This window comes from Rhinolophus sinicus, chromosome 8 (assembly GCF_057876585.1).
Source record: "Rhinolophus sinicus isolate RSI-liver-muscle chromosome 8, RSI-T2T, whole genome shotgun sequence".
Classification (NCBI taxonomy): Eukaryota; Metazoa; Chordata; class Mammalia; order Chiroptera; family Rhinolophidae; genus Rhinolophus; species Rhinolophus sinicus.
In genome coordinates this window covers 34,922,743-34,945,492 of record NC_142508.1, presented here as the reverse complement: position 1 = coordinate 34,945,492, position 22,750 = coordinate 34,922,743, and the positions used below count along the sequence as shown (strand labels likewise).

The 22,750-nt window shown below is 44.8% G+C and overlaps 1 protein-coding gene across 1 annotated transcript; it reads right to left on the bottom strand.

Annotated features, from left to right (window-relative positions):
• Positions 1 to 532: 532 nt before the first annotated feature.
• Positions 533 to 22,185, bottom strand: LOC109438639 (leukocyte immunoglobulin-like receptor subfamily A member 6). The gene is made up of 13 exons (XM_088800724.1): positions 22,040 to 22,185; positions 21,848 to 21,883; positions 21,404 to 21,688; positions 19,985 to 20,035; positions 19,651 to 19,838; positions 16,764 to 16,905; positions 3,079 to 3,201; positions 2,828 to 2,863; positions 2,375 to 2,662; positions 1,912 to 2,223; positions 1,666 to 1,716; positions 1,358 to 1,518; positions 533 to 1,134 (listed from the first exon to the last, which is right to left on the bottom strand). Exons 1-13 carry the CDS (start codon positions 22,071 to 22,073, stop codon positions 1,027 to 1,029), a joined length of 1,815 nt encoding a protein of 604 aa, XP_088656850.1. The 5' UTR covers positions 22,074 to 22,185; the 3' UTR covers positions 533 to 1,026.
• Between the last annotated feature and the right edge of the window lie 565 nt (positions 22,186 to 22,750).

Below are 22,750 nucleotides of genomic sequence, written 5' to 3'. Positions count from 1 at the left end.
ACAGCACCCACCACATCTTCCCTGAAACAAAGCTGAGTCATTCCAGCCTCCATGGTGCTCCCGTGTTCCTTTCTCAGAACTGAGCTCTCCTCCTCAGCCTGTGCTCCTGCCTTCAAGTTTTAGGGTCAGTGTGTTGGGTTAGTGCTCTGAATCGGAAAAGAAAGCGGACCTGTATTTAAATATACGCCAATCTTCCACTGACTCTGTGACCTCGGGCAGTATCAGAAAGTCTCTGAGCCTCTTTTTCCGCGCTTGCAGCAATGTGTCATGAACCCCACTGCTCAGCGTGGCTGTGGGGTCAGTGTTGCCTTGTTCATGGATGACCCTTGATCATTGTTAATTTCCACCCAGGTTAAGACGTACGGGAGTTTGTACGTGAAAAGTTCGTGGTGTCAGAGCCCACAGTCAAGGTGGAGGGTGGAGATTATATTCCTCCCAGAAACATAACGGAATTCTAGACACTCAGTGTTTTCTCCTACAACTGATTTTGCCATTGTTTTTTACTTTGGTCCCTTATGTGGATGTATTAAGATTGTGAGCCCAATAAACTTTAATTAAAAATACAGATTTTCACATCACGATTCCTTTGAGTCCGTGGCACAAGACTGAGGTGGAAATTCCATGACCTTTAAAATGGAAGGAAACACCCATGACTGGAGGGTCATCAGTGCAGTGCTGCAGTTGGCTCGTGTTCACTTGCACAGAGGATTCCGCCCATTCCATTCCACCTACGCGTACAGTCCACTCACACTGGCATCTTGAGGCTGAGCACGAAGCGAGTATTTACACCCAGGAAATCAGCAAATGCCATGTATCAGGGCTTTTGAAAATACAGTATTTCCTGAGAGCTGGTTTACACCTGACAGTCATTGTAAACACCAGTGTTTTCATTCATTTCTGGAGCAACTGTGCCAGGTGTCGTCTGATAGAAGCAAGTCCTCGGTGGGTCCAGAGAGGGTTTATTTTCCAGAATGATTTTGGATTTGTTTGTTGGAAATTGGACTTGAATTTCAACCATTTATTCAGTTAGGAAACAGGTTCTGTGTCCTGAAGAGATGCACACATCAGGGAATGTGGGCCAGAGATTGAAGGTGAGCACAGGTGTGGATCCAAACCGATGATGTGGTTTGTAGACTCATGTCATAGGGTTGAAAAAAGAGAAAGGTCCAATCAAGGAAAATCAATAGTGGTGGAAATGAACTTATCACGTTTTAATTATCGAAAAGCCTCTATAGCCTTTTCCTGCGTGTGAAGCATGGCTACTCCTTTGACATTCTCAGCAGACAGCTCCCCCATGTAATCCCCAGATTTCTTTCCAGAACCTGTTAGATCATCAGATTCATTTCTAAGGTTCTACCTTGATGGTGGGGTGTCTCTGTGTTCCTGTCCTGGCTGCACTGTGGGTCCTTCTCTGACTGTGCCAAGCTTCAAACAGCAGCATTCCAAGGATCACCAGGATCAAGCCTGCCACGCCCATCCGGATGAGATTCCCCACTGTGTATTCTTGGGTGTCTGAGGCTGGAGATTGTGGGCAAAAGGTCAGGGTGTTCAGGGCAGACTGCAATCATACCTGGACCCTGCGTGTGCGGCAGGGCACCTGCCTTCCGCCGACTGCTTTTGGCCCTGTGTGCCCAGTCCCGTAACTGAGGATTTCTCCTTACTCACCAGTCTTGGTACCTGAATTGTTCTTTGAGGGCTCCCGGATATCAGCTGCTCCTAGAAGCAAACACAGATAGGGTGTGGGAGAGGCGATATAGGGATGCTTAGTAATTGCTCCTTTGATCTCCATTTTTGTCCCCAGGAGGCGATTGTCACCAACGCTCTATGGCCCCTGGGGCTCTACTGGGCACCAGGTTTAGGTCAATCATTTTGGACCCAGGAAAGAGATGGTCTGAGCAGGTATGTCCTCACCTGTGACCTTGAGATGCAGAGGGTTACTGGGGTGTGAGCACACATTGGGATTGTAGCCGGAGGAACCATAGCATCTGTAGGTGCCCCCATGGGAAGTGTTCACGGGGCCCACAGGGAAGAGGGCCTGGGCCTGGGCCGGCCATCTCGCATAATTGATCCTTGAATCCATGCGTTTGGGCGGGTCAGCTTTTCCGTCCTTCAGCAGATGGAAAGCGCCCCATCCAGTCTGTGAGCTACATGAGAGGGACACGTTCTCTCCTGAGGCCACCACGGGGCTTGGCTGGGCTGAGAGGGAGGGTGCATCGTAGATGCCTGAGGGAGGAGGAGAGAGCTGTGTTGAAGGGGACAGTCACCCCACGTACCCTAGTGTGGGCTGTGAGGGGTGAGGTCCCCCTGAGGACACACTTCTTTTCCTTTTGTCTGTGAGGAGGAGCCCACAGTGTTGAGGGGACCCAGCTCTTACCTGTCACCACCAGGGACAGGGGGTCACTCAGCTCTGACCAACTGTTCTTTCTGGTGTAATATGCACACTGGTACCGTCTTGCAGTGGTTGAGCTCATGCGTTCAATAACAAAACCGGTCTTCTTGCTGGAGTCCTGTGGGACCCTTGTATCCAAGACTTGAGACTCATGCTCATTAAACAGCCTGTAGGCCTCAGCCTGCAGGGAACCCTGACACCAGATGGTCACACGGCTTCCCTTGGTGACCATGGGGCCTGGATCAGCCCAGATGGAGGGTTTGGGGAGGACCCCTGGAAAGGAATCAGACCTGAACGGTCAGGGGTGCCCTTCACCCCTGTGTCACCACTGGTCACTCCAAGGCCCCTCCAGACTGGTCACCATCAGCTCAGACCCTGTTTCTCGTAGGTGCCCAGGGGGTTTGGGGACGGAAGCAGGAGACCTGGGTGAGGACTCACCTGCCTGTACCAGGTCCTGTGGGCCCCGACACAGCCCTGAAAGAGATTCCCTGTGAGAACCATCCCCCACCCATACATAGCAGCTCCAGGTCCGGTTTGGCCCTAAACATAGGGTCAGACCTGTGGCTGACACGTCTCGTTTCCCCCTGGAAATCCTGTCCCCACTGACCCTCCTGAGTCCTGTGGTCTTTTAGGGACCAGGACCTGGGAGGGGAGGGGACCCCATCCCTCCTCTTTCCCCTAAAGCTCACCGAGGCAGAGAAGGGCAGTGAGGGTCAGGGTTGTGGTGCTGCCTCTCATGGTCCCTAGAGCCCAGCAGGACAGATGCACAGGGTGTGACGAGGTCCAGGCTCCATGTAACATGTCACGAGTTCCTGTTTAGCGGTCTCAGAGGAAGGGGAACAGCCCCTTCCAGGGCCTCATTCTGCTCACCTGGAGGGATGGGGCTGAGGAGACAGCAGGCTGTGGGATCTTTTAGACCAGACCTGAGTCTCACCAGACCCACACTCTCTGCCTCCACCTCATGCCAAACCCAAATCCAGAGGGTGATGCTGGTCCCAGAACATGAAGGGAGAGGAGGCAGGGCAGGAGGTGAGCCAGCCTAATTTCTGTTCCAATTCTGACGCTGCCTCTCTAGAACCTGTGTGAACTTGGGTAAGTCACTTCCCTTTCCTGAGACTCTGTAAATGCAATTTTTCTTCCTTTCTCTCATTGGCCAGGCAATCAGGCCGAATTTAGTGAGTAGCTACCACGTCCAGCCACGGTGCCAGGCACTGGACATTGACGGCCGAAGCTGACAGATTCTTTCCTTACACTCATGGGCTCAGATGAACAAAGAGAGACTTTACAGATATTTAGATGGCAGACAATACAGTCTTGTGCGATTGTTACATGTTGGAAAAAAAAAAGAACAATGAGATTCAGTAACATGTATACATTATGTAACCTGGGTCCTTCTTGGGGATGGAGTGACCCTGTGTATAAGCGGGTTAGCTCGGCGGTGGTGGCTGGGTGGCTTTGTGACCAGAAAGGTCCTGAGCTGTTGTCAGACATGAGAGCAGCCAGGAGAAGGCTGGACCTGCTCACTCAGGTCTCCAGCACCGTGCAAGTACTGGGTTTTATGTTGCATGAGTGGGAAAATTTCTACAATAGACAGTACAAACAGAGTTCTGTTTTAAAAAGACAACTGCTGTGTGAAATGTAATGCGGGAGGGCTCTATTGATGACACTTGCAAGACGGCGTGTTGATCAGTATTTGAAGTCGTTTACGTGCTTTTCTCGTATAACCGTTACACAAACCTTGTGGGGACAGAGCCAGGAGTGCAGTTCCCAGGCTCTCGCCCTCATGTGGAAAGGTGCTCACTCGGGTAGTAAATCAACTGTGATTGAATGGCCATCAGCTGTGGCTAGTTGGGCATCAGCTGTAACCCGTGAGCCATTGGCCACTAATATAACTGCTGTGGCTACGCTAGCAGCAAATGGGGGCTAGCAAGAAGACCGTGGCTGGGCTAGCAGGGGCGGAGTGTGGATTGAGGATTGCAGAGAGGCGGATTGCTGTTACCAAGTGAGATTTTTTGGCAGAGACAAGTGGATGGCGGGTTGCAGATCGTGTGGCTCCTGCTTCCTGTGTCTCCAATCCAGCCGCCAGCGAGAATACCCCTATCTATGACTCCGTTGGGTGTTCCTGCATTCTTATGTGGGGAGCTGGACCAGAGACCCCGCATGACGCCCCGCGTGACAAACCTATAACACAAAGTACATGCACAGCTGAGTGGCACGAGACAGGATGGCTATTTGGTCCGGCAGGTTGGCTAGGTTCTAACTGACAGGGGTAGCAGCCGAGGACGGCACAGAATTGTTGAAAGCTCAGTTTCTGTGTGTGGCTTGGGGTGGAGGGTTTGGTTGTGAGAGGAGAGTGTGTGCTCTGGAGCTGGTGAGTTTAGCTCATGCCTGATCATTTTCAGCCTTGAATATCAGATGGTGCAACTTAGGGTTTTTTTGAAGATGGAAACTGGTGGAATGGTTGGAGCTCAGGCCCGATAGGGTTATAGGAAGAGGCCCTTGGAAGTGCAGAGAGGAGTGAACTGGAGAAAGCAGTGGGGCCTGGACTGGAGGACGAGGAAGGGGGCTGATGTGATGACGCAGACAAGACGTCTGGAGTCTTGTGGTGGGCTGGGGACATGGATAAGAGGGGCTCAGGGACATAATGTGTGGATTTGATGATTAGGTGTGAGGTGCAAGAGAGTGAGGAACTGAATGAAGGCTGTTCCAATCTCTTCTTGGTGCCTGGAGGAGCCGATGGGACCATCACGGGGAGGACGACCTTGGGGGAGAGGGAGGTGTGGGGAGACGCTTAAAAGGCTGATCACCATTTCTCACTGGAAAGCACGGCCATGCCTCGTGACCTGGGAGTGCGGACTTTCCTTCTTCTAAACACTTCCCTTCACTGACTTCCTTGTTTCTAAGTCAGTACCGTCTTTCCTTCAAATCCCCTCAATAATTTCTGCTCCTCAGTGGCCCCTGCTGCCCTGGGCGTAGCTCTTCCTCTCACATTGTGGGTTCTTTCTCCAGCACTGGTAAGAGCCCACATTGGAGTTAATTCAGTTATTTAGAAATGAACCAACTCAGGGGACTATGATGCAATTCATGTCATTGATCTCCCAGTAAAGAATGATAGCAATGAATAAAATTATATTTGAAAAAGTAAATAGCTGACCGTTTCACAAATTTGTTGAAACTCATAAATTTACATGTCCAAGGTACTCAGTTATAAGTCTTTAAAGAGCATGCCCACACACATCATGGTCATAAACTAGTGATAACAAAGCAAAAATTAAATGCATCCAGAGAAAAAGCCACGTTGCACACAGAGGAAAAATGATTTCTGCGATTACAGATTTCCCCATCAGAAACCATTACGGCCAGAAGATTTTAAAGTTTTGGGGGTCAAGAAGAGCCAACCTGAAATTCTGGACATTTTCCTCAGGAATGGCAGCAGTCATTCTGAGAGGAAAGGACACTGAGCAAATTTGTTGCCAGCAGACCTACTTAAAAGACGTAACTTCTTCAGGCAAGAAGGAAATAATTCTAGAGGAAAACTTGGAAAGTCAAGAATAAAGGAAGAGAAAAAAGTGGTAACTATTTAAGTAAATGTTATATCATAGTTTTCTTCTCTTGAATTTTAAAGAAAAAATATGTGTGGCTGTTGAAAGCTTATTTGGTGACATTGTCTGGTGAGGTTTTTAATGCAAGTAGATGTAATGCATACAACAACTACCGTATAGAGTGTTGAAGGTAATAGGACTATTTGTTTGTCAGGCTTCTGCATTTGCCTTGAAGAGGTAAAATAGTTCCTGTGTGTAGACTCTGCAATGTGGTGTGTGTATTATAATACCTATAATAGCCACTTAGGAAACAACACACACAGAGTTATAGGTAGAACAGCAGTAGATAAATTAGAATGGAATAACAAACAATTCTCCAAAAAGCCAAGAGAAGGCAGGAAAGGGAAAACTGAAGAGCAAACAATAGAGGGGAGGAGTGGACAAACAATAAAAGGTGACACCCCAAACAGCCTTATCAGTGGTTACATTAATTGTAAACAGTGAAAGCACAATGGCAGAGATTGCAGGGTTGAATTTCCCATAAGACCCAATTATATGTAGTCGGCAAGAGGTTCCCTTTATTTGCCTTTATTTTACTTTGTTGCCTTTTAAAACTTTATTTCAACGTAACTGTTGGTAAAGATGAACTAGGACTTCATCAGGCTGTGAGGTCTATGTAAGAGCTCTACTCATGGACGTTCACGGGATCACCTAGTGGAGATCTATGGTCCTAACTACCTTTTCATAAAACTGTGGTTCTAACTTCCTGTCGCCCTGTCTTAAGTGCCCTCCAGCTTAGCACACAAGCCAGAATGCACATGCCTGGACATGTCTGCAGGTGCTGGGTTGCAGGACTTTTCCCTTTTCCCGAATAAAACCTTCTGGTGACAGACCACCTAGTTGATGTTCAGTGGAAATTCTGCTTATAGAAATACACTCATACTGGCTAATAGAAGGCAAGTTAAGTTTTACTTATTCTACACAATTAGGACCCAAATCTTCGTACATGGCTTAAGCAGTAAAAAAAGAAAAAGCAAACAAAACCAATAAAACAGGATTTCAATTTGGTTTATTTTTCATCTATTACAAATATATAAAAGATCCTCTGCCAGATACCGCTAAAGCAGGTAGCAAGAACCTTGAGAGATTAATCTTTGGTTTGTCTCTGAAAAATAACATGTATTACACTGTAAAATTATAAAATCGGTTGCAACATTGTTGCGATGTTTTTATGCCAGTTTACAAAGTTCAATAACGAGTAGATGTTGAAAAAGGTGAGGCGAGCCTATGCACACATGTGAAACTGTAAAAGCTTCCTGATTTAGTTAACATTGCACGGAGATTCCAAATTTATACAAACCGAGATTCAGATAATTTCCTGAATCTGAATTAACATTATCAGTTCGGTTCATTTGCTGAGGTCAACAGAAAACTCCACACACTGGCTATTTTTTGATTTATGCAAAAAAGAAAATTATGTTTCTTCCCCAGCTTTTCAGTCTAGAATTCATTTATTACAGGCAGGGTAGTCCTTCCATTGCCCACATTCATGGGGTGACATGTGACGAGGTCTATTGGAATTTAAACATGTATTAGCACTCATGCAAAATAGCCCCAAGTTAAAGACCACATGACTTTCGAAGTGACTGTAAAAAACAAAATGGCCCTTCTTTGGAAGACTAGAGCAAAACATCCAGCCATAGTTATAAGAAGCCTTATCAAAAAAAAATATTGCCGTTTATGAATTATACTTCAATTTAAAAAAAAGTAGCCCAAAGAAGCAGCTGTGAAAAGTGGATAAAAATATAAATTAAAATATCTTGAAGGGCGGCCGGTTAGCTCAGTTGATTAGAGCGCGTTGCTCTTACAAGGTTGCCGGTTTGATCCCCACGCGGGCCACTGTGAGCTGCGCCCTCTACAACTAGATTGAAACAACTACTTGACTTGGAGCTGATGGGGCCTGGAAAAACACACTTCAAGATAAGTAAATAAAAAAAACAAAAACAAAAAAACTGGATAATTCTTACAAAAAAATATCTTGAAAAACAATGTGAAAAGATAGTTAGGCGATATCTTTTGAAAAGACTACCTAGGATTAGGCGTATAATGTATTCTAGTATTTCAAATTTATCTCATTACTAAACATCAATTTACAAATGACTTGTTCATATTTGTTTCTTTATCAAAAGGGAAATTTCTAGCTTCAATTCTATCCAGTGGAGTGGAAAGTGAGACAACAAAAAGATTCCAACAGTTTCATGCAAATATCACATTTTTCAAATGGTAGAACTTCCAACTAGACCAGAAATTCATATTCCTAATACGCTTTTCACTGGAACAGTTTTTAATAATTAAAAAAATACATGGCATTAAGGTCGGAAACCTAATATACTTGTAGGCCTGACAATCATATCCAGGAAGAAAGTCCTCAAGTCCTGCCCTATTTTCAGTAGCAAGGTTTTCGCAGATCAATTTAACAATAAGGGGTTTTAATTTCCTTCATACTTTTGTTTTTAGCATTCTAGTCTCAAAAACTAGGTAAGAAAATTAGTCCAATTCCCCGGTAGTCATTTTTTTTCTTTTGTAGTATGAAAGAGTCCACAAAACCTCTTCCCCAAACTGATTCACAATCCCCAGTCTGTACTTAATGTGAATTTTCTCATATATAATGTAAAGATAAATTACATAAAAGGTACCCAGGAACATTAAAACTAGCTTTACAACTTCAGGTTTAAAGCATAAATATCTGCAGGTTGATCCTCTGTTGACAATGATCGTCGGGGCTAGAATTCACCTAGAGTTCTACAGTTACAAATTCCCATTCATGCACCGAAACACACACTAGTAACACACAACGTACTTCTCATTCATGTCTTGAGAGAATGTTCTTTGAGTCTTTGGCCTCCCAGTCAATTCAAACTTCAAATGTCTTCAGTCAAACTTCACTCTCAGAGATTTAACAAGTTTTCACCCGCACTTCATCAATGCTTTTCTGACGATGCTCAGAGCCTCCTGGAGCGTCACTGTGGCAATGAGCACAAAAGGGAAACACAGGGATACAGGGAAGGACACACAACCCTTCTCCGGGCCCCAGAACGTGCGTTTCTTTCCATTACATCCCTCTTCACAGTCTTCTCTTTTTCTTACTGACAGGATCCACCCCCACCTTCCTGGGAAGAAGCCCCGGCTGCTCCGTGCCTCTTGTTTCTCGGGCAGAGCTGGCCTCTCATCCTGTGGTGTAATGACGAGCGGGGAAAAGAGGGAGGCGGGAACACACGCTAGAGTGGGGCTAATGCATTTATTTATCAATATCTAATCAATGTATTTAGCAATATGCAATAGCAAAAGACAATGGCAATTAATAGAGTGTGCTAATGACAGAAAGTAAAGGTGGTTAAGACTAAACTATATACATTGATAACAATGTCATGTCAAAGGAGTACACACATTTATAAGTTAAGAGATCCCAACATGTTTACCGTTGATCAAAAATCACTTGGTTAACTATACAACTAACATCAGTAAGGAGCATCCAAAAGCAGTACTGAGCTCTGTAGAATAGGTGTCAAAAGCTCACCAAACTGGGGGAGAACAGTACTGGAAACGTCATAAATCAAAACCTTGCCAGGTCTGTAGCTGAGAAAAACTAAGGCGTCTCCCACACCGCTGCTTGTTAGTTCCCAAGAATATTTCTGCTGCGTTCTTTGTTGTTGTTAGAAGTCAAGGCGTCTTCTGATGCTATAAGCTGCAAGCTGTATATAAGTTTTCAAGGTGTTAACAATCTGAAGAATATTTAAATGGTTAATTTTATTTTTTGTGAATTTCAACTAAAAAAAAATTTAGGAGGACTGATTTGTGGTCCTCGAAAACTCCTAAAATTACTTTGTGGAGAAAAAGGAAATTACCATACATAGACTGAAAGCTTGCTCGGACCGGAGTTCCCCACAGCAGAAAGGAGAGAGTGGAGAAATACATTCAAGGAGCTAAATGTTTGTGAAGAATTCTACACTGAGCCAAGTTACTTTTAAGGGGCACGTATGAGAGTGTCAGCAGGAGGCAAACCCCCAGGTACTAGGACACTTGGGGCATCTGACCCCTTGGAACTTGTGTCTCACACGTTACCCACCATGTCAGGCTGCATGTCCATGAGAGAGAAGAGCTTTGGGGGTTGGATCCTTTAATCACCAGGTGCATTTTCTCTCCTACTAGTTGAATCATACACTTTATCTGCCATAAGGAAATATTTCCAAGTCACCTGATAAGCATGGAAGAGGCGTATCCAGAGCTGCAAGCTCTTGGATATTTTTCTGTTTTCACACTCAGTGAAAGGAATACAAATGACGTAGTTCAGTGAGAAGAACAATGAACAAAACCTGGAATAAGCAAGATGCAACCATGAGGGAAAAAATGGCAAAAAAAAAAAAAAAAAAAAAAAAAAAGCCAAAACCCATTGGAAAATAAACGTCCAATCACTGTGTTCTACACCCGAAACTAATATCCTACTATATGTTAACTGTCATTGAGAAATAAAAAAACATTTGAAACAGAAGGGAACTACATTACATGCTACAACACAGATAGGTCTTGAGGACAGGTGTACAAACCAGTCCCCCAAAACAAAGAAAACAAAAGCCAGGCACCCCCAAACGTGTGTGCACAGGTGGCTGTAAATCTCTGGTCCTGGTGCTCATCATCTCCTGGCAGGAATTCGCTGATGAAATTCCAAACTGTCACCCTGATGTCTGAATCCTCCGCTCCTGTGGTTCTTGGGAAGCATTATTCTCACATTCTGTGCAGGTTGTTCTGTGTATCACCGTTTCTTCTGAAACTTCCTGCCTTGGAACGAACTCCTCAGTCTCACGTTGGGCCTTATAGTAAAAGACCTTCTCCCTCCAAGCATCTCCACGTTAAGCCCAAGCTGGGGACCACGGCCATTCCTGCCCCTCCTCCATCCTCGGCAGAGAGCCGGCCATGGGCCCTGGCAAGCCTGGTCCTGCTTGGCCCCAGGGAGTGGGTCTCACTTTCTCACCAGGGCCTCCAGGGCACCCAGCCAACAAACCCAGAAAACACTGCCTCTGAGACGTTCTTGCCACCAAGGTCTTCCCATGACCTTCAGTCAGGGCACATTTATTTCAACTTGATCTCCCTGGAAGGTTTATCCCATTGAGGATCCATATCTAGGGGATACACACAGACGCTCCTTGCTCTTGGAGAGCTTTGAGGGGCTGCTGCCTCAAGAGATGCAAATAATTAACGCTGGTCATCACAGCTGGTATTCTCTAACACATGCGGCATCTCATGTGGGCCTCACAACCACTTGTGGATTAATCCACTTTGTGGATTATTTTTAAACAGACACCGAAACTGTGCCTAAGAAAGGAAGTGTAATTTGTCCACCTTCACCACGCCCGCATGTGACCCTGTGAAGTAGAACTGGATGGTTCAAACTCCCAGTCCGCGCTTTTCCCACCCACGTCCATCACCATGAAGTCTCACGCGCTGTGAGATGGCAGAGCTGTGGCAGCTAATGGCTCATGTGGGCGGTACATGTAACCAGCAGGGAGTCTCGGGGGGCACAGGCTGTGAGGACTCTGCCCTGCTGAAGGGCTATAAGATCCTCTGCTGGGCCAGCTGGGCGCACAGCCTCTCCTGGACTCACTGGCGTTTCCTGAGGGCGAGACACTCATTGGGTGAATTACTGCTCCTGTTCAACAAGAAGTTGTGGGTTAGTCTCACGCCAAGATGGGGTCTCTTCTGTGCCCTCGGATGGCCACAGGGAAGAGGACCTGGTGCCGGAAGACAAGTGCCTTCCAGACCTAGGACATTCCCCAGACAAGGCTGCTCCTTCCGCTCATGTCCACGTGTCGCGCTACCTCCTCCACGTATGTTTTCCTCCTACGTTCAGTTCTTTACCATTCAGTATGAGGCTCGCTGCAGGATTCTGTAGCTGTGACTTTATCAGAGTGAGCGAGTTCCCTTCAATTTCTAGTCAGCCCAGATTTTTGCTGGATTTTGCCAAATACTTTTCCTGTATCTATTGATAGAATCATGAGGGGTATTTTTTTTTGATTCAAGTATATCGGGGTGACAATTTTTAGTAAAGTTTCATAGATTTCAGGTGTAAAATTCTGTAATACATCATCTACGTATCACATTGTGTGTTCACCACCCAGAGTCAGTTCTCTTTACATCACCATATATTTGATCCCCTTTACCCTCATCTACCATCTCCCTCCCCCCTTACCCTCTGGTAACCACTAAACTATTGTCTGTTTCTTTGAGTTTTTGTTTCTTCATTTGTTTGTGTTGTTCCTTTGTTGTTTTCAGTTTTATATCACACATATCAGTGAAATCATATGGTTCTCTACTTTTTCTGTTGGACTTATTTCACTTAGCATAATAATCTCAAGTTACATCCATGTCTTCGTAAATGGCACTATTTAATGTTTCTTATGGCAGTATAGTATTCCACTGTGTATATGTGTATATATATATATATATATATATATATATATATATATATGTATATATATATATGCATATATATGTATAGATATCTGCATAGATATCTAGATATCTGTATATGTATCTATATGTGTATCTATCTATCTATCTATCTATCTATCTATCTATCTATCTCACATCTTTCTTTATCCAATCATCTATTGAAGGACACTTTGGTTGTTTCCATGTCTTGGTACCCTAAATAAAGCTGCAGTGAACATAGGAGCACATATATCTTTATGTATAAATGTTTTCAGATTTTTTTGGTAGATACTCAGGAGAGGGATTGCTGGGTCATATGGTAATTCTATTTGTAATTTTTTGAGGAACCTCCACACTGCCTTCCATAACGGCTGCACCAATCTGCATTCCCACCAACAGGGTATGAGGGTTCCTTTTTCTCCACAGCCTCTCCAACACTTGTTACTATTTGTCTTGTTGATGATAGCCATTCTGACTGGGGTGAGGTGATATCTCATTGTGGTTTTCATTTGCATTTCTCTGATGATTAATGATATTGAGCATTTTTTCATATATCTATCGGCCATTTGTCTGTCCTCTTTGGAGAAAAGTCTGTTTAGGTCCTTTGTCCATTTTTAAACAGGATTGTTTGTTTTTTGGTAGTTGAGTTGTATGAGTTCTTTATATATTTGGATATTAGCCTCTTATCGGAGGCACTGTTTGCAAAAATCTTCTCCCATTCAGTTCGTTGCCTCTTTATTTTGGTGATGGTTTCTTTTCCTGCGCAGAAGCTTTTGAGTTTGATATAGTCCATTTCATTTATTTTAGCTTTACGTTCCTTGTGTCTTTGAAGTCAAATTCATAAAATCCTCTTTGAACCCAAGGTCCATAAATTTAGTACCTATGTTTTCTTCTATGCAGTTTATTGTGTTAGGTCTTAACGTTTAGGTCTTTGATCCATTTTGAGTTAATTTTGGTACATGGTGACAGAGAGCAGTCCAGTTTCATTCTTTTACACGTGGCTATCCAATTCTCCCAGCACCATTTATTGAAGAGTTTGTCTTTTCTCCATTGTATGTTTTTGGCTTCTTTGTCAAAAATTATCTGTCCATATTTATGTAGGCTTATTTCTGGGTTCTCAATTCTATTCCATTGTTTTGTGTGTCTGTTTTTCTGCTAATACCATACAGTTTTGATGACTGTTGTCCTGTAGTACAAACTGAAGTCATAGAGTGTGATACCTCCAGCATTGTTATTTTTTCTTAGGCTTGCTTTGGCTATTTGGGGTCTTTTTTGGTTCCATACAAATCTGATGATATTTTGTTCTATTTCTTTAAAAAATGCCATTGGGAATTTGATGGGGATTGCATTAAATCTGTATATGGCTTTGGGTAATATGGCCATTTTAACTATGCTGAATCTTCCAACTCATGAACATGGAATGTCTTTCCATTTCTTTGTGTCTACTTCAACTTCTTTTAAAATTGTCTTACAGTTTTCTTTTTTTAAAATTAAAGTTTATTGGGGTGACAATTGTTAGTAAAGTTACATAAATTTCAGGTATACAATTCTGTATTACATCATCTATAAATCCCGTTGTGTGTTCATCACCCAGACTCAGTTCTCCTTCCATCACCATATATTTGATCCCCCTTACCTTCATCTCCCACCCTCCACCCCCCTTACCCTCTGGTAACCACTAAACTATTGTCTGTGTCTATGAGTTTTTGTTTCTCATTTGTTTGTCTTGTTCTTTTGTTGTTTTAGGTTTATATAAATCACATATTAGTGAAATCATATGGTTCTCTGCTTTTTCTGTTTGTCTTATTTCGCTTAGCATGATAATCTCAAGATCCATCCATGTTGTCACAAATGGTCCTATTTCATCTTTTCTTACCACCGAATAGTATTCCATTGTGTAGATATACCACAACATCTTTATCCATTCATCTATCGAAGGACATTTTGGTTGTTTCCATGTCTTGGTCACCGTAAATAAAGCTGCAATGAACATTGGAGCACACATGTCTTTATGGATAAATATTTTCAGATTTTTTGGGTAGATACCCAGGAGAGGGATTGCTGGGTCATATGGTAATTCAGTTTTCTGTGTATAGGACTTTCACATCCTTGGTTAAGTTTATTCCTTGGTATTTCATTCTTTTTGTTGCAATTGCAAATGGAATTGTTTATTTTTAAATTTCTTTTTCTGAGATTTCATTATTAATATAGAGGAATGCAGTGGACTTTTGTACATTGAATTTGTAGCTGGTAACTTAACCGTATTTGTTTATCGTTTCTAATAGCTTTTTGGTGGAGTCTTTAGATGTTTTTATATAGCATCATGTAATCTGCAAAAGGTGACAATTTAACTTCTTCATTCCCAATTCAGATGCCTTTTATTACTTTCTCTTTCCTGATTGCTCTGGCTAAGACTTCCAAACTATGTTGAAAAGCAGAGGTGACAGCCCTGTCATGTTCCTGAACGTACAGCAAATGGCTTCAGTTTTTCACCATTAATTATGAGATTAGCCGAGGGCTTGTCGTATATGGCCTCTATTATGTTAAGGTATTTTCCTTCTATACCCATTTTATTAAGTGTTTTAATCATAAATGGACGTTGTATCTTGTCAAATGCTTTTTCTGCATCAATTGATATAATCATATGATTTTTGTCCTTTATTTTGTTTATGTGATGTATCACATTGATGGATTTGCGGATGTTGAACCATCCTTGTGCCCCGGGGATGAACCCCACTTGGTCGTGATGAATAATCTTTTTAATCTAGTGTTGCATTCGATTTGCTAGAATTTTGTTCAGGATTTTTGCATCTGTGTTCATCTGAGATATTGGTCTGTAGTTTTCTTTTTTTGTGTTGTCCTTACAAGGTTTTGGTATCAGGGTAATGTTGGCCTCATAAAATGAGTTAGGGAGTATTGTCTCTTCTTCAATTTTTTGGAAGAGTTTGAGCAGGATTGGTATTAGATCCTCTTTGAAGGTTTGGTAGAATTCACTAGTGAAGCCATCTGGTCCCGGACTTTTGCTTTTGGGAAGGTTTTGGATGAGTGATTCAATTTTGTTACTGGTGATCAGTCTGTTTAGATTTTCCAGTTCTTCATGGTTCAGCCTTGGAAGGCTATATGTTTCTAAGAACTTGTCCATTTCTTCTAGGTCATTGAATTTGGTGGCATGTAGTCCTTCATAGTATTCTTGGATGATCCTTTGTATTTCTGTGGTGTCCGTGATAACTTCCTATCTTTCATTCCTGATTTTGTTTATTTCTTTCATTTCTCTTTTTATCTTAGTGAGACTAGCCAAGGGTTTGTCAATCATATTAGTCTTTTCAAAGAAGCAGCTCTTGTTGTGTTAATTTTTTTCTGTTGTCTTTTTGTTCTCTATTTCATGTTGTTCTGCTCTAATTATTATTGTTTCCTTCCTTCTGCTGACTCTGGGTTTCATTTGTTCTTTTTTTCTAGTTCTTAAAGGTGTAACATGAAGTTATTTATCTGGGATTTTTCTTCTTTCTTGAGATAGGCCTGATTGGGGACATAAATATTGATGACTGTTATGTCTTCTTGTTGTATGGTCCCCTTTCTCATTATGAAAAGTCCATCTTTGTCTCTTGTCACCTTTTTTATCCCAAGTCTGTTTCATCTGATATCTGTATGGCTACACCTGCTTTTTTCTGAATACCATTTGCCTGGAATAGCAGTCTGAGTCTATATCTGTCCTTGTAGCTGAGATGTATCTCTTGAAGGCAGCATATGGTTGGATTCAGTTTCTTGATCCAATCTGTTACTCTGTGCATTTTCATTGGTGAGTTCAGTCCATTACATTTAGAGTGGTTAGTGATATTTGAGAATATCCAATCATTCTATCTTTGGTTTTCTGGTAGGACAGAGTCTCCACTGTTTGTTTGCCTTTTTGTTGCTGTCTATTATTTCAGTGTGGTGGTATTCTATGATTTTTCCCTCTGTTTCTTCTTTTTTTATGTTACATGTTTCAATTCTGGATTTTTTGAGTGGTTATCATTAAGAGGGTGGGTGCACCGTACATTCCTGAGGGAGAGGAAGGCCCTGAGGTGTAGAGAGCCGTCCTCTCCTACTTGCCCTTGACCCTGAGTTGCGGGACCACGTCCCTCTCCAGGGGTTCCGGTTGTGAGCCCGTCTCAGCTCCTATCAGTCCCTCTGGGTGGGGCTCTTATCTCCATGTCCCTCAGTCTCCTTTTCTCACTCCCTCTCCCTAGAGCACACCGCATCTCAGCCTCCGCTCCTGGACCCTCTCCCCGCACCCCATCACTACCAGGTGACCCTGGGCACAGCGCCCTGAGCCGACTCTCAGGACCTGGGGCAGGCAGGGCTCCCACCTGTGATCAGCATGTCCAGGGGGGCACTGGGGGCCGACCATGCATCCGACAGGCTGTGTCCACTGTAGCATCTGTACCGGCCCCCGTGGGCACGGGTCACACGGCCCAGGGGGAAGTCGGGGCTGAGCTGCCCATCAAGGCGCTGGGGGTGTGTGAGCCCCACGTCCTTGGTCAGAGCGAATCTGTTAAACAAATACATTCACAGCTGAGTGGAAAGAGGGAGGAAGACTTCTTTGTCATAACAAAGTCTAAGTTTGGAAAGCACTCTGTTATGTTCAAATTGGCTCAAAAAGCACCCCTGAGAAGTCACAATGAGGTGATGACTCAGGTTGTGAGTCTGGGAAGAGAAGGTGATTCCCTGGGATGAGTTTGGTTTGCAGGGAAAGAGGGAGGAGCTGGCTCTGTGGGAGAGTTTAGCTCAGGCTGAGCTTCAATAACACGCGATACCAGCTGGAGAGACTGATGTTACTGCAGTAAGATGGAGACCTGTGGAAAGGTTTTGTGAAGAGGATGGTCGGCTCCTCTCACAGCCCCAAACTGCTTTGTCGCTGAGTCATCACCTGAGTTATCACCACATTGTGCCTTCTCCTGGGAGCTTTTCTCTCTGTCCTGTTTTTCTCACTCTAAAAAACTTATCTAGCCTGGGTGTATGGCTCGTTTTCCCCTAACGCGTCCTCTCTCAAACTTCCGCATTTCTCTAAGCAGCAGAAGCTTCTGTTCATCACTCTCCACCAACACCTCTGAGCCATTTCTGCCTCCTCACTGGCCCCTCTTCTGCAGACAAGGGAGTGAGGGCCTGGAGGAGTCTGGTGGGGCTGCACCAACATGTCTTGAGTCTTCAAATGAACCTGACTGTTGTGATAAACTGGGTCATGGAAAGTAGGGCTCAGTGAAAGAACTGTTGAATTTGTTCATTGTGTGTGAGGAGGAAAGGGAGTGAAGAATGAGAGCTCTTCCACTCTCAGCCTTGGTTGGCTGGAAGAGCCAATGGGGTCATCACAGGATAGATGACCCCAAGAGGAGAAGGAGGCTTGGGAACTTGTTTATAAAACGGAAACTGACTCACAGAGAAAACCACCACCTTCCTCATAGCCTGGGTGTACGGCTCGTTTTCCCCTAACGCTTCCTCTCTCAAACTTCCGCATTTCTCTAAGCAGCAGAAGCTTCTGTTCATCACTCTCCAGTAAAACCTCTGAGCCATTTCTGCCTCCTCACTGGCCCCTCTTCTGCAGACAAGAACTCTTCATCTGATACTGTGGATTCTGTCTCCATGCTTTGGGCAAAACACTAGTTGGAGACCATTTACAGCTTTTAATTTAAAACATAGGAGAAACGTTTATTGATTGTTTAGTTTGCGCCAGTAACGTGCCCTCTCCCATTTTCCTCATTGTAGAAAATGATGAAACCTTACCTCTTAGTGTTGTTAGAATCAGTGGTGCCTGAGACAATCTGGTGACTCAATGAAGACATGGGTATAAGAAGCGTATGGTAAGAGGGGCTACTTGGAAGACCCGAATCTGCCCTCCTAGCCAACAAGTTAAAACAGAAGCTGTAACATATCCTAGGTCTCAGGGCAGATGACTCCAGGATTAAAGGATGCAGGAATGATGGTGTTCATCCTGGATCCTATACTCTGTCAAATTCGGTAGCGAAGGTGAAAATTTCATCAGTGGCTAATCGCTAAGCCTTAAGGCACTTAGGGCATCTCTGACCTGGTGAGAGTCTAGTGTCCCGTAAAACTCCACAGGTACCTGGTTCAATTTCTAAATTATAGGGGACTGTGGGGACAGAGTCAGGAGTGCAGTTTCTAGGCTCTTGGCCTCAGGTGGAAAGGTGCTGGCTCAGGTAGTAAATGACCATCAACTGTGATTGGATGGCCATCAGCTGTGGCTAGTTGGCCGTCAGCTGTAACCAGTGAGCTACTGGCCACTAGTATAACTGCTGTGGCTATGCTAGCAGCAGATGGGGGGCTAGCAAGAAGATGGTGGCTGAGCTAGCAGGCAGCAGAGTGTGGATTGCAGAGAAGCGGACAGCGGGTTGCGGATTGTGTGGCTCCTGCTTCCTGTGTCTCCAACCCAGCCACCAGGGAGAATATAGTGATATGACTCCCCTATCTATGGCTCCGTGGGTGTTCCTTTTTGGCCTCACCATGTCCTGCATTATTATGTGAGGAGTGGGAGCTGAGACCCCACATGACACCCTGCATAACAGGGACCTATAGGACACATATCTTTTTTACTTGCATTTCTTATTATCGTAAAATCAATATAACATAAAACCGACCCTTTTACTGTATATAATGAACTGGAATTTAGTAAATTCACAATGTTGCACCACCACTTCTGTCTAGTTCTAAGAGATTTTCATGACCCCAGAAGAAACCATGAAACAGTTAGTCTCCATTGCCCCCTACAATTCAGCCCCTGATAAACACAAACCTACTTCCTATATCAGTGCTTTCCTTCTGGATAATTTATATAAATGGAGTCACACGAAACGTGATCTTTTCTGTCTGACTTCTGTCCGGTAGCTGCATGTTTTCGATGTTCACCCACATTGTACTACGTATCAGTGCTTTGCCCTTCATGGCTGGATAAAAGCCCAGTGTTATGGAGACACCACATTCTGTTTATATGAAAGTGGTCCAGGAGGAAGGTGTGTGTAGACGTGGATCCAAACTGCCACGTGGGATGGACCCTCATGTCACAGGGTGAGATTCGAAGGGCAGTCAAGGAGAGTCAGTGATGGTAGAGAGGGAAACCACCATGTTTAATGGAGGAAGAGTCCTCTACAATAACATGCACACATTCCCTGCCCCAAATCACATCTCCCCAGACAGTTCCCTGACTTATGGTCCAGATGTTCTTTCACATCTCCTGGGTCATCAGATGAGTTCCAAGGCTCCACCACTCTGAACAGTGCATTGTTCCTTCCTGGGGACACCTCCTGGCTGCATGTGGGTCTTCAATGGGCCATGTGGAGCCTGAAACAGCAGCACCCCAAGGGCCACCAGGACCACGCCAGCCACACCCATCCGGATGAGATTCCCCACTGTGTGGTCCTGGGGGAGGGAGGCTGGGAATTGTGGACACAGATGTCACAGAGGTGAGCGCAGACCAAAACCACCCCAGGTCCCCTGGATGTCCCCAGGGCACCTGCATTTCATCGACAGGACATGACCCTCAGAGCCCAGCCCATGACTGAGGATTTCTCCCACTCACCACTCTCTGGGTCTGACGTATTTTGTGATGGGCTGATGGTGTCAGCTGCTCCTGAGAATCATGAAAAGAGAGTGTGAGTGAGCACTTGGGGAGACATGAGTTTCCCGTCTGTGTCTGTGCTCCCACATGCCTTCAGTTATTTTATCATATCTTTTTACACAGAAAAATCTGGAGCTTTTTTATCCATTTATTTTTTCATTAATTCATTTTTCATATAATTAGGAATAAATGCAATGGTTGATAGATTTAGCAGGTGAAAAATATGGGTATATGGATGAATATTTGTGGTATACTTGTAGATATATAAATTTAGTATTTATATAATAATAGATAAATATGTAACTACATACAGATAAATATCACATATACATTTTGTATGTAATGTATTATAAAATATATATCTGTACGTGTAGTTGCACATATATCTACTATTACATAAATACGAAAATTATAGGTCCACATGTATATGTACATATATTTGTGCTGTACCTATGTGTATAATATGTATGTACATGTATTACATATGTGAATTCATCCATACATACAGGGAAGGTCAATTATTTGAAATAAACATGTGACAAGGAGGCGTGTCCCCAGAAAAGTCAGAGTCTGGTCTTCAGTAAGGAATAAAGTCATGTTTGTAAGTTGGGGGCGGGGAAGAAGAAAGGGGGATCTGAGACCCTGGGGTCTGGTCAATTGGCGACAGGTCAGGGCTACTGCCCAGGGGCGATGCACTGTCAGCATCTCTCCATGTCGGACAAACTGTATAAAGCCTGGGAAGCTTTCATGGATGGATTGCTAATCATCTGATTTTTATCCCAAAAGACAACCTCTTACCTCTCTTTGTCAAAGGCGAGAAGCAAATAAGTCCACAGTTCACTTTTCAAACTCTGTTACTTTAAGGAACAGAGAAAATCAGCAAAATTGTAATATTGAGTGACTACAAAAAATAGGAAGTGAGGCAAATCTATTACCCAGTTTTGATATAAAAACCAAGATGGTAAAATAAAAGAAAAACAATTATTGACCAATCCTAATTATAAAGATCCCTGACCACAGTGTCCAGGGAGAAGCCGGCCTGAGAGAGCCCAGTTTGGAGCTGACGGTCAAGGTTCTGGGGAAGATCACATCCCCCTGTCTTGGACAGAGTGAATCATAGCCAACATCAGAGTGACACTGGAGGGTCCGGTTCTGTTCAGAGGCCACGACAGGGCCCTGCTGGGTCAGAAGGGAGGGCTTCCAGACACACCTGGGACAGAGACCAGTGTGGATCATGGGGCTGGTTCCTCCCATAAACCACCTTCTTCCATCCTGAACCCCTGGCCTCACTGTCTCTCACTCTTTGTGTTCCTCAAATAACCCCCCTTCTCCCATTCCTGAAGGCAGAGTCTGAGGCTGGGACCCTGGGTGTCCTCTCACCTGTCACCACCAGCTCCAGGGGGTCACTGCTCTCTGACCAGCCAGCAGGGCTGAGATAGTAACAGAAATATCCCCCTGCAGTGCGCTCTGTCATGTGTGGGATGGAGAACTTGGCCTTGTCCCCGTGCTCCAATGGCTTCCTTCTGTCCCAGGATCCTAGGATTCCCTTTCTATCCAGGCGGAACTCCTTGGCCCCCAGGGTCCCCTGACACCAGATGGTCACAGGGCTCCCCCAGGGGATCACAGAGCCTGGCTCAGCCCAGGCGGTAGGTTTGGGGAGGGTCCCTGGAAGGAATCAGAGGCTGGGTCACAGACATTCCCAATACCTAGCCCCAGATGTCAGCCTCAAACCTGCCAGATGACCCATCTGTCAGCCCAGAACTGCAATTCTCCATCCCCAGCTGCCGTTATCCCCAGAGAGGAGACACCTGGGGACAGACTCACCTGCCTGTACTCGGGTCCTCGGCCCCACGCTCAGTCCTGGAAGAGAGACCCTGTGAGAGATTTGCCCTGAGTCCTGAGCAGAGCCCTCCTCCCTGTGAGCCTCCTGAGCCCTGGGGTCTCCTGACTGACCAGGGCCTGGATGTGGGTGGGGTCCCTCCCAGACCAGGGCTTCCCTTCCCTTGTCAATCTCACCAAGGCAGAGCAGGGCCATGACGGTGGGGGTCATGATGTTTCCTTCCTCCAGTCCTTGATGTGTAGATGGAGGAAATCACGGAGACCTCAGATAGACGTACGGGGTGTGGCCACTCAGAGGCTGTCCCTCCCTGTCATGGGGTTTTCACATCAGTGGCTCCACAGGAAGGGGAACAGCCCCTCCCCAGGAGAAGAGCAGGGCTCAAGGTGAAATTTGGAAGCGGTGTCGCCCCCTCCTCATGTTTTGGAGATGAGCACTGGGACATCTCTGCACACTGGCCCAGCCCTTGGACATAGCACTGAGCTGTGCCCTCTCTGTGTGTGTGAAACAGATTCAATCCTGTCTATTCCCACTCAGGCATCCGTCCAGGTATGAGTGTGAGGCTCACATTGGCGCCGTCCCTGCCGGGCACATCACAGTCAGATGCTAAGATTGGGAAGGTGGATGCCATGGGTCAGGACAGCTGTAGCTATCCACCCCTTTCAGGCCGGGACGTCAGGACAGCCCGGGGAGAAACCCTGTATTAACAATCAGGTGTGTGGCAGGTGAACTCCCAACAGGAGTGGACATCAAAGTGAAAGCCTCATCGTGACAAATAGTGCTATTAAATACTGTCTACAGTATTAATGAATGGGGTTATCATATCTGAGGAAACAGAACACTAGGAATATATGAAACTCATTGTAACTGAAGGTTGTTGACATGTCTGC